General features: G+C 47.0%; 4 protein-coding genes across 4 annotated transcripts; 2 read left to right on the forward strand and 2 right to left on the reverse strand.

Moving 5' to 3' along the window:
• Window positions 1–5,244: 5,244 nt before the first annotated feature.
• Window positions 5,245–6,276, forward strand: INS49_015895 (uncharacterized protein; the record flags this gene model as incomplete). Its single annotated transcript, XM_043176573.1, has 1 exon — window positions 5,245–6,276. The coding sequence occupies one exon, from the start codon at window positions 5,245–5,247 to the stop codon at window positions 6,274–6,276; it is 1,032 nt and encodes a 343-aa protein (XP_043020028.1).
• Window positions 6,277–7,026: 750 nt separating this feature from the next.
• Window positions 7,027–7,977, forward strand: INS49_015896 (uncharacterized protein; the record flags this gene model as incomplete). The annotated part of the gene is made up of 1 exon (XM_043176574.1): window positions 7,027–7,977. One exon carries the CDS (start codon window positions 7,027–7,029, stop codon window positions 7,975–7,977), a length of 951 nt encoding a protein of 316 aa, XP_043020029.1.
• Window positions 7,978–8,387: 410 nt separating this feature from the next.
• INS49_015897 (uncharacterized protein) lies at window positions 8,388–10,082 on the reverse strand (the record flags this gene model as incomplete). Its single annotated transcript, XM_043176575.1, has 1 exon — window positions 8,388–10,082. The coding sequence occupies one exon, from the start codon at window positions 10,080–10,082 to the stop codon at window positions 8,388–8,390; it is 1,695 nt and encodes a 564-aa protein (XP_043020030.1).
• A 1,358-nt stretch (window positions 10,083–11,440) lies between these two features.
• On the reverse strand, window positions 11,441–14,831 carry INS49_015898 (uncharacterized protein; the record flags this gene model as incomplete). The annotated part of the gene is made up of 5 exons (XM_043176576.1): window positions 11,441–12,387; window positions 12,502–12,738; window positions 12,803–13,331; window positions 13,397–14,310; window positions 14,399–14,831. 5 exons carry the CDS (start codon window positions 14,829–14,831, stop codon window positions 11,441–11,443), a joined length of 3,060 nt encoding a protein of 1,019 aa, XP_043020031.1.
• Window positions 14,832–16,974: the final 2,143 nt, after the last annotated feature.

The following is a 16,974-nucleotide window of genomic DNA, read 5'->3' on the forward strand; positions in this document are numbered from 1 at the left end:
ATAAACATCCTTAGTTGGATTTTATAATTCAATATTTATATATTAAAATTAAAAGTATTGCTATTTATTAACTTAATTAATAATCTTTATCTTATACCTTACTTTTCCTTTATTTAAACACCTTATTTATTAATTCTTATAACTTATTAACTTTATTTACTTAACCTTTATTTTAACTTATCCTTTAATTATATTTTTTAATTTCTTTATTTAATAAATAGCATTAAGCATAATAAAGCTTAAGCTAAGTTAAAATGGGAAATTTTAATTATTTAAAGATTAAATAATTATATTAATAATTTAAGGGTTTAATTTAATTTTTATTTAACTTAAGTATTATAAATAATAAAAATATAAGTTTATAAAATATATTATAAATAAAATATTTATATAATAATTATAACTTTTTAAGCTTTTTAACTTTATATAATTAAAACATTTTAATATATATATATACTTAATTAACCTTTTTTTATTAATTATATATTTTAATAAATTAATTAACCTTTAACCTTTTAATAATAACTTAAGCCTTTTTATATGCTTATTTTTTATACTAATATAATATAGCAAAATAATAATGCATTTATAATTTAACTTATATATATAATTAATTAATTACCTTTTAACCTTAAGTTTAATTTAACTTAATACCTTCCTTTCTTTTATACTTTTTAAAAGTAATATATATTTATAAAACAAAGACTGCTAATATAGGAATAATGGGTGTTATTTATATAAAGGATTATTTAGAATTAGGTAGCTTTGGCTCGTTAAGATGCCCAGCAGGCAGCAACCCTAGCGCTGCATATAAAATAGCTAGCATAGTTAGGCCTTCTACCTTCCTTCCTTTCATAATTAATAACAATCAACCATTATACCACTAAATGTCATATTGCAATACGTGACCCAGCCAACAATAAAGTTAATAATTATATTAATATTAATATTTTTTAATTAAGATATTATGCTTAAATTATTATTTTAAATAATTAAGGTAGGTTATAAGGAATTATTAATAATAAGTTAAAAGATAATATATTATTATAATTAATTAAAACTCTTTATAAGCTTATTAAATTACTTATTAATATTAAGTTAAATAAATAGGTAATTTTAAAAGCTTAATTTCTTAATTTAAGTAATAATATTAAAGAAAGTAAATATTATAATATTATTAGCTTATATAATAAATATTAAGAAAGATTAATATAAAGTTAATATTAATTAATATAAGTATATAAGTATAATAATTTATATAAATCTTTAAAGAAAAAAGGAAAAATTAAAATAAAAATTAATATTAATTAATATAAATTATTATAATAAAAGTTATATTAATTAATATTAATTATTTAATATAAAGTTAAATAAATAATAATAAGTATTAATAAGAAAAACTTAAAGTTATCTTATTTAATAGTTTTAAATTTATATTAATTAATATTAACTTAAGAATTAAATTAATTAAGTATTATTTTTACTTTGCTTTATTTATTATTATTTAATATTTATAAATATACTTTATAATTTTAAAGCTAAGAATTTTATTAAGTTTTATAATATTTATTTTAATAGCTATTAAAGAATAAAAAAGCATAACTTAACGATATTATTTTTTAATTTATTCTTAATTTTATATAATACTTATATTTAAAGATATTTAAGGCTTAAATTTAATAAATTTTATAATATTATTTTTAAAATTTTATTAAGTTAAGTAAATTATCTTATTATTTTTATTTTTAATTTTATAAATAAATAAAAAGCTATAATTTAAAGGTAAGTTATACTTTATTAATTAAATCTTTTTTTAATAAAATTAATCTTTATTTTTTTAATAAAAACCTTAAGGTATTTAAATAAGCTTAATAAAGTTATAATAATAAAAAGGTTATTATTATTATAAAATGCTTTAAATCATAAGATATTATTGCTTTTAATTAATTTATTATTTAAAGCATTAATTAATTAAGCTAATTTCTTAAATTTTAATATTTTAATTAATTTTTTAAGAGCTTTTAAAAGGGGTATAAGCTTAAATTTATTAGCTTTAAAGAGTAGCTAAGTAATTAACTTACTTTTTCCTTAAGGTTATTTATTAAGCAAATTAAAAGCTATAATGTTACTTTAATTATAACTTATATTATTATTATAGCTTATATTATTATTATAGCTATTAATTTTAATATTTATATAGCCTTAACTTAAAAATATTAATAATTTTATATTAAAATTCTTAGCTAACTTATTAAATATAATATTCTTTAAGTAATAGCTTAAATATAATATTACTTTTTAACCTTTAAGCTTTATAATTATAGCTTTTATTTTCTTAAGGCTTATATTATTTTTATTTTTTTTTAATTTTTAAGTAATTAATATTAATTAATATAATATAATTTATATATTTATAAGATTAAAATAAAGAATAAAAGGTATAAGAAAGAAAAAAGAAATAAAAAAAGGTAAAAGGTTAAAAATTTAAATATCCTTAAAGAAAAAATTTTATTATCTTATAAATAAATCTTTATTACCCTTTTTTAATTAAAAAGAATATTATATAATTTAATTTATTAATATTTACTTATTAATGCTAAGTAAGGTTTTTATTTATTTAATAATTATTAATAATATTAATAATAAAGCTTATTTATCTTTATATTTTATATAAATTAAATAATTTATTATTTTAATAATATTTTTATTAATAATTTTAAGTAATTTAATTTAATAATTAGCTTTAATAAATATAAAAAAATAATTTTAAAAAATATTAATTAATATATAATAAGTATATATTTAAAATAAAATACTTAAAATATTTGCTTTATATAAATGGCAAGGTAGTTATAGTTTTAAAAAGCTAGCTTTTAAGATATATTTATATTTTAAAGTATATGCAGCTAATTTCCTTATACTAGGTAGGTTAACGTTGAAAGCTGGGTGGGCGTATTGTAGAAGCTGGGTGGGCGTATGCTGACTCGTAAGTGGAAGCACGTTTGGGCTGGGAGAATAAGAGCCCAAACAAGCTGCTCCATTCCATGAGCGACGTGTGGAATCCTGTAATCAGCGGCCGCTTACGCTGAGTGGATGAGCCAGGCCAGTGAAAGCAAGGGCGAAATCAGCTCAGCTACTTCAGGTTATAAGATATTCCAAGAATGACAGCTGTTTCCATGACTCGAATCCTTGGGATACAGCCAGGCTGGTTTAAAAGAGTCGCATTTGCAGAAATAGACGCAAGCATGGCCGAGTTGAGAACAACAGCCAATATACCGCTGAGGTAAAGGGGAAACCATTGCTATCGGAAACACATTTTTTCAGGGTTTTAGCAGATTGAGTAAATCCAGAAGGTATCCTGAATCTGATTACAAGTAATGGTATTACTATTCTGGGAAATTCTGGGGCGATCAGGCAGACCACCCCGCCCTCCACCCCCTTCCTTATGATCGTGGAAGGCCAATATGTGCAGGTAACTACCTTGATCCGTGGTCCGCAGCACTTTTCGGACTTGCGACTTGACGTTTCATACATCTTGTTTGGCTATCAGACGGCGACGCAGGAATTGAAAATCTTTCTTCCAATAATATTCTTGCCCATGATTCGATAATACGTAATATCTGAATACTAGATGGTCCCAGAGGATATTTTTGGAGACCTCATAAATCAACAGGATGCCCACTCATCCACTATAGGCAAGGAACATTGACGAGTTATTGAACAATCAACTGATCCTGTAGGCATCGGCTTGAGAAGGATGGATGAAGACCCACGATACTCTTTCTGATCAAAGTGTCGCACGAGTACCAGTTCCAGGAAGCCAACTTCTAAGTATATTCAACATATTTTTCCTAGGACAGTATCGAAAGACTCTTTGAGCCTATGGCGCTTGCTTGTGTAACTACTCCCAATGAGATGGAACTGGGAATATTAAATGGCTATTACCTAGGACTTCTGGGTGCTAGCTAATTCCAAAGCGTTGCCTAGGATTGACATCCTGACATGTTTCCATACACATCTGCTCGAGCTTGAAAGGAGAAGAGGAGTGAGACAGACTGTCGACATCTAGTTATGACGAAACCACCGAGAGGACCAGTGCTTGAGGCTCTCTGTGTGGTGACTAGGCATTTCAAGAAGTTGAATGCTCTACTTCAGGTGGTCTTCGAGCAACCGTAGTTCATAAGAATAGGCTGTGCGCAGACGCCAACGATGCAAGCAAGCAGGATCGATATATGTGAAGCCAGTATGAGCACTGCTGCCGGTCACACAAATGATGAACGCATCGCAAAGCGCGAGCACTAGACAACTGCTCAAAACCAAGAGTCCCTGAATACGCCTGATCGAGATCATCAGGATTCTTCCGCCCATTTTTGAGTGAAGTCGATTGATGAAGGTTCGGACAGGATGCTAGCAGATAATCATTCTGATCAAAATCATATTGGCGATCGAGGAAAGGGCATGAGGAATTATTATGTCATCGGAGGGATGCCAAGCTCGAGATGCTCCAATGGGCCATTAGGAAACGGTGCCGGCCTGCTGTTGGGATACCAGCATGGGAGAAACTTCATCATTTCTCACGCACTCAATTATTTATGAATCTGCAACGGTTTCGGCCACGACCTGCAGACAAGCAGAATTGTTTTCCCATTTTATCTCGTTCGCTCAAGCTCGGACATTTCTTTCCGAGCTGAAGCGTTGGCGCCGTGCCAACGCAAGGGACGCAGCGACCGTTGCAGGGTTCATGAGCTGCCCACCAATGTTTCGTGCAGGACGGGCCGCCCAGCCTTTTTTTAGCCATGCCCACTCGGGCAAGCACCCACGCCATCATCAGATTCCACTGTGGCGTTGGCCGAGACGCTCGAGCTGCAGACGAGAAGCAGGCTGATTTGCCAATCGATGTGCAGGATGTGGAGACGCGTCCTTCGTGGTCAACTGGTCAACTGGCTGTGAGTGATGCAATAACAGCAAGCTGCAGCTCGGACTGCCCCATAACCCGTTTCACTGTCGCTTGACTACTTGATCAATGCGTGGGCGGGCGTGCTTTCAGACTTCCGACTTGATTTCCAATGGTATTCAGACGCCGTTAGCCAGGCGCTTCCAGCAACCAGAGGGAAAAGGATCGACTCGATAATCTCTCGAACCCAGCAGCCTAAACGTCGTCTTCACTCCGCACAATTGGTCTGGCCGACCGCGAGTCGCTCCTCAGCACATCCATCTGCACCTCGAGATCATCACGAAGCAAGCATGTCGTCATCTGACAAAGGAGGCCCACTTTCTCGATGGACATCCAACTCGTCAACGGCCTGCGCCAGCACGAGTCAACACAGCCAGACTGCTGCCCGACGACAAACATGGGCGTCGGCGACCTGGGCCACCGGTCAGAATATCCTCACGGGCATGCTCTACCACCGAAAGGATTCCAACGCGAGTGCCCAGCAGCATGGCAAGTACCACGGGCTCCACCAGTATGAGCACTTCACCACGGCGAGCACACTGCCGTTGCCGCCACCTCCGGCTCTCTCAGACGACTTGAGTGCACCAAGTTCCAATCCACGGCAACAAATGCCATCACTAGACCTGCCTCCCCTCCCGCGGTTGCTGGGCCACGAGAACCTGGACGAATGGGACGATATTCTGGTCAGGACCCTACGACTCCACGGTCTCGCGGACTACGTCACGACGCCCTACCCGGGAGTTCCGGAGCCGCCGAGCTGGACGCCGTGGGCACCCACCAAGTATCTCGGCTCCGCCGGAAATTCCACCGGTCTGACCCACGAGCAGTGGGAGCGCGACCGCGCCCTCGTGTGCCTGCTGATCACCGGCTCCTTCAGCCTCGACGTCCGCGACACGCTCCTCGCATGCGGCTACGACCCCTCCGAGACCAACCCGAAGCTCATCTACGACCTCGTCCAGGAGGCCCTCCCCAAGGCCGCCGGCGAGGACGTGTCCTCGTGGCTGCGCGAGCTCAACAACATCTCGCCCGCCGAGCCGCGCTTCGGCGGCAGCCTGCGGGAGTACTGCCTGCGGCTGGCCTACCTCCGCAGGAGGCTGTATGTCGCCGAGCCCCAGCCCAACGACAACCTGGTGCTGGTCATGGCCATACTGGGGCTGGGGCGCGACGCCAAGTACGAGGACCTGAGCATGGCCCTCGGCCAGCAGCTCGAGAGGGGCGGCATGAGCTGGGCGCGGTTCATGGGCGACCTTGCGGGCGCCCATGGCCGGCAGGTGGCCGAGCGTCGGAAGAACAGGAGGAGGATACAGGAAGAACCTGCCTGATGGCCTCGCGTGCCCAAGGTTGTGCATAATAATATGGAAGTTGGCTGTCTGAGGTCGGAGGGGCCCATCTGTTGTGAGTCCCCGTACGCTGTGGGCCTCGCTGCTGGGCCTCACCAAGCTTTGGGTGATGCTTCCTGCGAGTCGAAAACGGCGCAGCATCATATTTTACACGACACAGGTGGTGGTGCAGACTGGAGCCCAATTATTGCTTGAAGGTGGGACGCACTATGGCCCCTCATACAGAGTCCATGAGGTGACGACGGCATCACCGGACCAAGTGAGCACGCAAGTCATCTGGAATAGAAGTGGCGGACAGTTGGCTCTACTGGAACCTGTCTTTGTGGCTCTGGCCTTTCAAATCACTGTAATGGATACATGATGCTTTGGAGTGTCAGACATTCTGGGCTATATTACGACGGAATATTGATGGCGTCGGCAGCGGGGCATGTGGCGCCCATACACGTGTGGGCTTGGAGCCTCGGCGGGAATGCATTATTAAGGTCTGGGGTCCTGGTGATGGGGACGGGGCGGCCCGGGCCAACCTCAAAAGGAACAGGGAGTCCTTGGTTCGCATTAATGCATTAAAATAGCACCGGTATACTTGGATAGATAGCGAAAAACATGACATAGACCCAGTCCTCACCCCGGTAATGTCACTCATGCTCTAGATCTGTACCAACGTATGTCTCTGGTCCCTGTTGACTTCAGAAGGATACTCTGCCTGCGATGGCTGGCTTAGCAAAGAAGACCATGGCACTGACCGCGCGGTCTCCACACGACTACGTTGCAGGCCTTTGGAGGCAAACCTTCGTAGAGGATATGATGTGGCAGAGGAAACTCAGCGTCAGAGCTATGGAGCGAGTCAACAATAACGTGCCCTCCTGGTCATGGGCTCGAGATGGTAAGCCGAAGTCTTTTGTTACACAGGGAGGCCAAAGCCTGGCCCAGCCATGCGACCTAGTCGAGGGTGTCTGCGCACCAGATGCTATTTCTGGCGATTCTTTCCTGGGCATTCAGCTGGGAGGGCATGCTATCCTCTCTGGATACTTGCTACCCGCGCGAGTCACCAGCCTGGGAATTGCCATCGACGAGAACCCCAGAATGCAATATAACCCTCGCAAGGACTTCGAATGGTCTTCGGAGTCCTCGGGCCGCAGACCTGTCGTGGAGGGCGATCGAGTGTTTGCCCTGCCACTTGTGCTTCGTGACAGCTTGGAAGGGGCAGAAGGATACTCAGTTGATGTCCATGCTCTTGTGGTTCGCTGTTCTCCGGGAGAGCAGACATATCATCGCGTTGGCATATTGTGGACGAGTCTCCTGCACCTCGGTCGACAGTACGATTACATGATCGAGGACAATGACTTCCTGGTGAATGCGCTGGAACAACACATCACTTTTGGTGAAAAAGCCCTCGAAAATGAAAGCTCTATGGTTGAATTGGTGGTTCCGAATACCTCCAAGGACCCCGATACAATCACCGTTTCAGAATACGAAAATGCAGCAGAATATACCCTGCTCTGCATGTACGGTCGTAAGGGCACCCGACAAAGGGAGAACGTTGAAGGGGTTCACAGTCAAGCGTACCTTGAAATCCTGAAAGGGCTCCTGAGGACAGAAAAGGACAGAAGGCAGGATTGGACACGGCGTGCAGCAATGGGACTTGAGCAAGTGTGTCCAAGGGCTGTCATCAGACTGGAATGAGAAGCTCGTATGGATAAAGCTGCCGAGAAGGTATGAGCAACTATCGAAGTATCAATATTTCACCTTCAGACCAACAAGTATATCCGAGAGATGATGAGCAAACATCAAAATTAAAGCAATCATCTTCATACCGGAACTCCACAAACCAGGCGGGAGCATGTAGTTCGAAATAGGAGCTCCCAAAGACTGCACACTAATCTCAAATGGTTCAAATTCATCGTGAAGTTTGATCCGCAACAGAAACTTGGGCTATGCTCGCCACCGCTGACATTTGTTTACCATCATGATCTATCTCATATAATATCGGGAACGCCAAGAATGACAACCGAGACCTGTCTATCCACCTACATATGCATATCTTGATCGAAGAAACATCAAACGATGGTACAGATGCTCTGGTTTATCCCCGTCTAATACTTCTTCCTCGCCCACTCACTGACCTTCCTCGTGAACCTCACGGATCTCGCATCCACAGCCCTGTTGAACAAATCGCTCACCCAGAAGAGTACCAACGTGTTTACAAACGTGCCCAAGACGAACTTCTTGATGTAGGCTGCATTTGCCGCATCCAACATCGCCGCCGCCTCAGCGTCGTCCGGGTTTTCGAACTGCAGGGCCTGCGCGTCCCTGGCGACTGCATAGTATGCCCACCAGGCGGGGCGGAGGTACCGCATCCCGACGATCTCGTTGATGCTGCCGTGGCAGAGGTACATTGAGTAGCTGATCTCGCCGAGGTAGGTGGCGAAGCGGGTCGTGAAGGGGCGCTGCAGCAGCGGCTCGTCGTCGCTGCTGAGCCGGAGCGGCGGCGAGTATATTAGGCCCAGCATTATGAGGATGGCGCCGCAGGAGATCCAGAACACCTCCATCGCGAGCTCGTCGCCGACGTATGCCTCGGGTGTGTATTTCGAAGCAAGATTCCGGTAGCCCGGGGTCGACGGGCCAAGCTGCTCCGGCCAAGAGCAGAGGAAGCACCCGAGGAGGAACCAGAGGATGGTGGTTGAGTGGCCGAGAAGGTGGGTCATCCTGTAGCTGTGCCATTGTTTCCGGCCCGGCTTTTCCCCATCTCCAATTGCAACCACCTCGTCAGAGGAGCCGCACGTGTGGTACGGAGGCCATGCGAGCGACGCCTCGGCAAGTAGCGGGCCAGCCAGGAAGACCGCCTGGTCAGCGTATCCAAACTTGCACGCCCAGGCTATGAGGAGCAACAGTACGGATGTCCTGATCCAGGATTTCGAGCGTACGAAGGCAGTCAGGTAGAGGAATATCATCATCGACCCGTTCCACTCCACCGGAATGGTCCACAGGTGGCCGTCAAAAGGATTCGGATATTGCACCGTGCGACCGGGGACAAACTGGAACGGGTTGAACTGCCCGCCCAGCACCGACAGCCATCCACAGAATTGGTCAGCCGCGGTGGGCAGTGTCGGTGGAACGCTGTGTGGGTTGTCGTCGACGGTGGGTAGGTGGAGGTTGGGCCAGCGAGCCAGCACCGAGATGATAGCTGTCTGGACAACAATTGAAGGGTAGAGGCGGAAGGGCCTGCGAAAGACGGACCCCGAGATCGAATCAAGAGCTTTTTCACTGTCAAGCTTATTGCCTCTCGCCTTCATGATAGATAACGTCTTGATGGACAAGACAAAACCGGAGATCACGAAGAAGATGGACACGCTTGCCCTTCCAGAATGTATAATCCTGATGATGGGTAGTTGCCAGAACCAGTGGTTTCCCTCATTCGACCCGTACCCGCTGCCCAGGTTCGGAAACCACAAGTAGGTGTGGTGGAATATGTATACGATGAGGGCGGCGACTCCACGAAGCCCGTCGAAATACGCCGTCGGCCGACGAGGTGCTGAGTTCTTTGCCCGGGACCTGCCGCAGAATCTGTTGTTCACAAAGGATGGCAGAATGAGGTGCGCCAGAAAAATAACCCACTGCCTCGCACCGGTGTGCCGCCAGGAGGCAGGTTCGTTGTTGCCGACTGTCGCTTGTTTCTCCTCCAATTCCCGTTCATGTTCGGCCTGTTCGTGTTCGGCGTCGAAGTTCCAGAGCCGCGTGTACGCGCCTCGGGAGAAACCCAGAGCAGGAAGAAACTTTTGCAGAACCATTTCAGCTCGAATCGCTGATTCAAAGCGAACGGTCTGGGTGACTGGGGCGAGGCATTCGAAGGAGAATGACTGAAGAAAATCTGGGTACCGACAACATAGCAAACAGCATTACAGTTATAAATTCTTAGTTCCAAGGTTTCCCGGGTCGGTCTGTACAAGCCCGAAATATCTGATCGACGGTTCCAAAACGATTCAGGCTCGACATCTAGGGAAAAGATTCGCAGTCGGTCGGCTCCAGCCTCAACTAGCGGGTTCCATGTCTCTGGACAATCACCGGCACCTTTTTTGTGGGTACGAGTTACGCCTTCAGCGTCTCGATGTCTGAGACATTTCGGCGTGCGTGAGTAGACACAATTGTCAGGAACGGATCGACCCGCTTAGTTAAATTGGGGCCATCACGGCATTGGATGAACCGAAGTGATTGGGCCTGAGTAGATACCGCGTCTCAGACATGCCAAGTCTCGATGGAATAGAATGACTCGGATAAGTGAGAGAAGATCCCCCTCGTCAGCGTCTCGAGGCTTCACAGCGTGACTTCATGGATTTGAGGAATGGCACTGCACTCGCTATTGGGGATACCATTTATTCGCCATGCGCGGCAAGGCCGAAGCGGACAGTTGTGACCTTACCCCTTCTCCCTGCGAATCCGCATACGATTGCACCAATGCGTTATATCCGAAACAAAGTGAACTGACTCTGTTATCTAGACTCGGTTAGTGATGGAGGGATAGGCGATGGAAAATCCTGATTCATTGCAAGCTTCTGGTAGCTTGCCCATGTCTTGTGTAATCGCGCAGCGCAGGTCCAACAGCGAGAATTGGCTGATGCCTTGGACACCACAGGTAATTCTGAGTCTTGTGGAGATACGGCCGTGATCTTCAGTCTGTACTCCCAACTCGTGCGGGCTACCGTCGGGCAGCCGTTTCAGGTCTTTCCGGGACATCGTGAGGAGTGGGAGACTGCGGGGGTGGAACCTGGAGTCTGGGAAAAATTCTAAGAATAATTAACAAGCGAATAACCTGCGTAGATCCATCTGTACCTTCTATGACCACCCTAAGAAAACAGTGCCTGCGGATCCACACATGTGCAACTTGTGAGACTCTACTCACCTATGTACGAGTCTGTCTTGGATCGAGGTCTGTAGCCGACAGTTGTTCGGTTCAAAAACTCACTCTCGCAGAGCTCCTAGATCACAAACGATTCGATTTTCCTCAGCATCAGTCATAGTCAACTTCTAGATTGATATTTATTCTCATTAACATCAAAAGCAATCTGCTTTTGTAATATAACGAATTAAGTTGTAAATAAAGACCACTCCTTCCACCTAGTAGGTATGGTAGATCGCAGACCCATTACGTCTAATCATCGTCTTCCGCAGCTGCCTTCTCGACAAGGTAGTACCTGTCTGAGCCTGTCTCAGGGTTTTGATCGTGCTCGATAGCGATCTTGTTCAGCTGCAACAGGGCGTTCTCGAGCATGGTGTCCTTGTGGTGCCTGTTCTTGCGGCCGAGGTCGTTCAGCCACGGGTTCTTGTTGAGCAGGTAGTAGACGATGGCGATGAAGATGGTGACGCCGATCGAGTACGCCCACACGAGCACCACGGTGACAATGTCCGTCCACCCGTTGTCCGAGTTCTCGAAGATGGTCTCGGGAGTTGTCCGCATGACACCGCCGCCCGAGCCGGACAGCCATCCGAACAGGGCGAAGATGGTCGCGAGGACATCCACGACGAAGATGGCACCGACGAGCTGCCATGATGGCCAGGTCTTGCCGCCTCGAGTGACGAAGATGAGCCAGTTCTCGGTCAGGGAGACCTCGAGGAAGAGAACCTCTTGAACCGAGCCGAAGTTTTGGATGATGCCACCGTTCTCCAGGAACATCGTTGCACGAATGATCCACGTGGCAATGGCCAGCAGCGTCCCGAGGACGAGACTGACGACCCAGATCTTGGGCAACTGCCACTCGACGGGCCGGGGCTCAACATGGGCATTATCATAAGCAACAGCCACGGTAGCCAAATCGGCGAACAGTGCAATAAAGACGATGAGATCCGGTCGAATGGTCTCGTTGAGGATGATCATCGAGAGAGTCAGGTAGATCTCAAGGTGGATGCAGAGTGCAATCCGGTACTCCACGTAGGCCTTCATCCGCTGGAAGATTTGTCGTGCTGTCTTGATCGAGAGAATGATAGTGCTGAGACCGGGTGCGAGGAAGACGATGTCTGCTGCGGCTTGTGCGGCCTCGGAAGAGCCCTCCACGGCAATACCACAATCAGCCTTCTTCAGCGAAGGGGCGTCGTTGACACCTGCGATTATGAATGTTAGCATCAATCCATTACACCAAGCTCGATGGCAACGGAACAAGAGTTCCATGCTCTTATTGAGACGAGTGCTGTGAAGGAGGCAAGACTTGCCATCACCAGTCATGGCAGTGAGAGATCCTCGTTGCTGAAGCATTTCGACGACTTGGTACTTGTGCTCGGGGAAGACTTCGGCAAAACCATCGGCGCGATCGATAAGGTCATGTTGCAAGCTGCCGGACAATCCGCTGTTGAAAAGTTTGTTTGCGTTGTAGACCTTGGTGCCGAGACTCAACATCTTGCAGGTTTCCTTCGCGATAGCAATAGCGTCACCAGTAAGCATCTTGACAGGCACGCCTGAACAGAATGTTAGCACAACTATCCTTGCTTCCATGGTTGCGGAGCTAGAATTGTTACGTACCAAGAGCTTGGGCTTCAATAATGGTCTGGCCAGTGTCCTCACGAGGCGGGTCAAACATGGAGATCATGCCCAGAAGCTGCCAATCCTCGTTGTTTCTCTTGACCGCGACACCGAGAGAACGGAACCCACGGCTGGCAAACTCCTTGGCCTTCTGGTTGTACAGGGCCTTCGTCTCGGCTGAACAGTTGGCCAGGTCCACGACAGCCCGGGGAGCACCCTTCGCGCAGATATAACGGTCCTTGCCAAGTCGGCACTCGCAAGTGATACGCTTTGAGACGGGATCGAAGGGGGTGAACTTGTCAGTGATCCATCCCTGGCGGAGAATCTCACGCGCCTTGGGGTAGCGCTTCAGAGTCAGGATGGTGATCTTGTCGATGGGGTCCAGGGATTGGATGTTGTGAGAGCTGGCCAGGGCGGCAACAGCCATCATCCAGTTGACATCTTGACCCTCGGCCACGTACGGCTCGCGGATGCTCAGCTTGTTGGCGGTCAGTGTGCCTGTCTTGTCGGAGCAGAGAACATCGACGCCCTGAAGGATAGCCGCATTAGTATTCAGTGAGCGGACTCATGAGAGGCGTGTTCCAAAAGACTTACAGCAAGGGACTCAATGGCAGTCAGCTTCTGAACAATGGCCTTCTGCTTGGCCAGGTATGCGGCTCCGACAGCCAAAGTGGTGGTTGTGACAACAGGAAGACCAACGGGCACACCGATGATGAACAGGATGAGGGCATAGTGCAGAAGTGTCTGCACACCGGGGGAAGCAATGTGGATGTGCCGGAAGAAGCCTCCAATCCACGCTGCCAAGATCCAGAACATGACAAGCACAAGCAAGGACGTTCCGATGCTGTCCATGACCTCCTTGAAGTGCCCGCGGTCCTGAGTGCCCTGGACCAAGGTGGCAGTCTTGCCCACGAAGGAGTAGCGTGCCGAGGTCTTGACAATGGCGTAGGCCTTGCCTCGCTTGCAGCCAGTGGTGTAGAATACCAGGTCTCCCATGTAGCGATCCACGGCAAGCGACTCGCCGGTGATGGCGGACTGATCGCAGGCAACCAGGGGCAAGCCGTAGTGAATAGACCTTGCGTCGTCGTCGTCGTCGTCACGGTCCTCAGCCTCCTTGCCCGTGCCTTTCTCGTTGCTGGCACTCTCATCCCCAGAGTCGGTGGAGTCTCCGTTGAACTTGTCCTCGTTCCTGAGCTTCTTGAACTCGTTGAAATCCTCGGGGTGGGTGTAGTCACAGATCAATTGACAGTCAGCGGGGATGCTCCGGCCTTCCTCGAGGATGACAATGTCGCCGGGGACGAGCTCCCGTGCAAGAACTTCCTGCTCCTTGCCGTTGCGGATTACAGTGGCCCTCATGGCGATGTCGCCCTTTAGACTGGCGACAACATCGGCTGCCTGCTTCTCTTGATACCATCCGACGGCGGCGTTGAGGAAAAGAATGCCAACAATGACACCGAAGTCGATCCAATCTTTCAAACCGACAGCGAGCAGCGCGGCGATTTCCATTACTGGAGAGTACACGTCAGATCCCACTCTCATACTCACAATGGGGTCCTGATAGTTTGGTAAAAACATATCAAGCACGTGAACACTCACCGTAAAGAATCGGGCCTTGGAAGAAACCCATGAATTTCCTCAGCTGGTTCTCCTTCTCGGCGGTGAGCTCATTCCAGCCGAAACGTCGGCGGCGTTCTTCGACGTCGTGATCGCTGATGCCCTGTCGCATGTCGGTGTCGAGCCATGCATCGGGGGCGACGAGGTTCTGGTTTTGCTCGACTTCAAGGTCGCCGCTGAACAACAGCTTGAGAAGTGATGGGGGCTTCTTCTTCTTCTCGGCCTCCTCTTCCTCGGCCGACTTCTGCTGACCGCTGGCATCGTATCTGGTGATAAACCGGTCTAGAGCCTCATACTCGGGCAGTTCGCTGTCGTCGACGTCATGGCTAAGACCTCCGTCGGTGCGGTCTGCCGCCGTAGCCTCGACGTCGTCGGCAGGCGCGGCATGGTTATCTTTGTGGTGTCCGAACGCCATCTTGACCGTTGTCGTGGTGGATTCAAGGGAGTAGCACCAAGAACGGTCACCTGAGAACGCCTACTACTGGAGACACGACCGCCTGCTACCGGAAGTAGTGTGCGCGGATTGTAGGAGAACTAGGGACCGGAAAAGGGAACCATTGGAAATCCAAACAACTGAAATCCAAGACCGGGGCGGGCTCCTCTTGAACGAATTCTCGTGAGACATTTTATCTCGCCTGCGGCACTTTTTCTCTCACCGGCCGTCTGATCCGGCTCGCCTTTTCGGCCTCGCCCAGCTGCACGTCCGTCCATCACATCACGCTGGCATCATCTGCCATCGCCCGGCCGGAGAGTCTAAGTCGCGCAAAAGGGGGCCCACATGATGGAAAACCAAGGAATATGTGAGGTCATTAGCAAATGACATGGATAAGTTGGACATCCAGCGTGCGGCATTTTGTTGGATGGCTTGTGATTCGCTGATCGTTTCCTTGTGCCGGTGGGCGTGCAATTCCTTTGCTTACTGTGGCGCTACTGTACGCAGACCGCAACGCGTGCAAAAGGACGGCATGGCTGCTGGGATGGCAGTCTGTCCGCAAAGGGCAAGCTGGCACTGCCTGGCAGTCGTGGCAGAGCCGGCAGGGCAGCAAAGCCGGGGCTTCCGCATCTGATCGCCTCTGATCTTCGCGAGCGTGCGAAGACCACACGAGATGTGGGGCCAGGACGCCGCCAGCATGCCGTCATGGTGTGGGTTTTTGGCAGGCTTCCGCGGAGCCTCGCAGGACATTTTATTCTGGGGACGCTGGTCATGAATAAATTGCATGGACCACTTCTCGGGACTCGTGTGAGCAGACAAGGAAAGACAGCCCTGCGTGTCCCTCGCGTCTCGGCCCACGCATGTGCTTGACTTGGCAATCCGACCTGAGAAGGGCTCGAAGGGCAGAGTTTTGAGGCTCAAAAACGCCTGCAGATCCTCACAGACCTCCCAGGATCTCGGGCAAACCCCAGTGCGAGGATTTGTCCATGGTACGCACATCGGCGAATCGGTCCGGGCTCGGCAAACACAAATCTCAGCGACGATCGTTCGGAATCTCTGGGCTGGTTTACTGACTTGGTATCTATCCACTCCACGATGTAACGAGGTTTCGTCATCGCGGCCTATCATTTCATCAACGAGTTTCCTCGGGCGCACATCTCTTCCGCTACGGCATGGTTCATTTGTGAGTCCGCGCGGTGAAGATGACGGGTCACACTGCCGGACCAACTGTCCATCGAGGGCTATCTGATCCATCAGGAAGTCGGTCTAAAGCCCTGTGGCCCCACCGACGGACAATCCTTGGCTAGAAAGCTTCTTTGAACCACACCATTGATCAATTTGCATCCATGCACATACTGTAGTACCAAGTATGTAGATACGTGCTGCAATAAGTACCCCGGACAGTCGCCACAAAAAAAAAAAAAAGAAAAAGGTGCAGGCTGCAGATTATCGAAACGGACACAGTCCGTCAACAGAGACTGATCCGACTGGGAACTTCCAACAATACCCACAATAATCGTCCTGTACACTCAGCTGGGCAAGCTGGTTGGTCTTTGACCTCGGTTGACTCAGAGTTAGGTCTGTATCCCGGCTTCTCCGGGGAGACCTTTACGTCGCCTCGCCTCGATCCTGCATTCGTCTCCCGAGCTGCATCCGAATGGGCGACCCGAGCGAATCACCGATTCCACATTCTCCTTGATCCCTCACGTGAAGCTGTGGGTTGTCGGTGACTCCTAGACTGTTTACAGTACACACACTGACTGGCTGGCTGGCAGGCACACAATGCTGCCTCAACCGAGCCTCGTTGGCTCTATTCGCTTCGTAATACACATCTGCTAAAGTCCTGGAGGCAAACAGGCCCCATCTTTCTCTGAGAGTCGGTTTTGCAGAACGTTGCCCCTATATCAATGGATTAAAACTCCGTGGCTAGATTTTGTTTGTAGTGTCATTTGGTCGTATGGAGCCGGACTGCAGGTACAGACGAAAGGTTTACAGTGTGGTCTTCATGACAGACTCGAGATGCCATTACGATAATCTAGCACGTGGGCATACTCGCTGATGGGTCCGTCCGGCTATCCACGGTGTTTAGAACGGGACAAGCAGTAGCTTCACGTCACTTGTAAAT

The sequence above is a fragment of the Diaporthe citri genome (genome assembly GCF_014595645.1).
Source record: "Diaporthe citri strain NFHF-8-4 chromosome Unknown scaffold_9, whole genome shotgun sequence".
In the NCBI taxonomy this organism is placed as follows: Eukaryota; Fungi; Ascomycota; class Sordariomycetes; order Diaporthales; family Diaporthaceae; genus Diaporthe; species Diaporthe citri.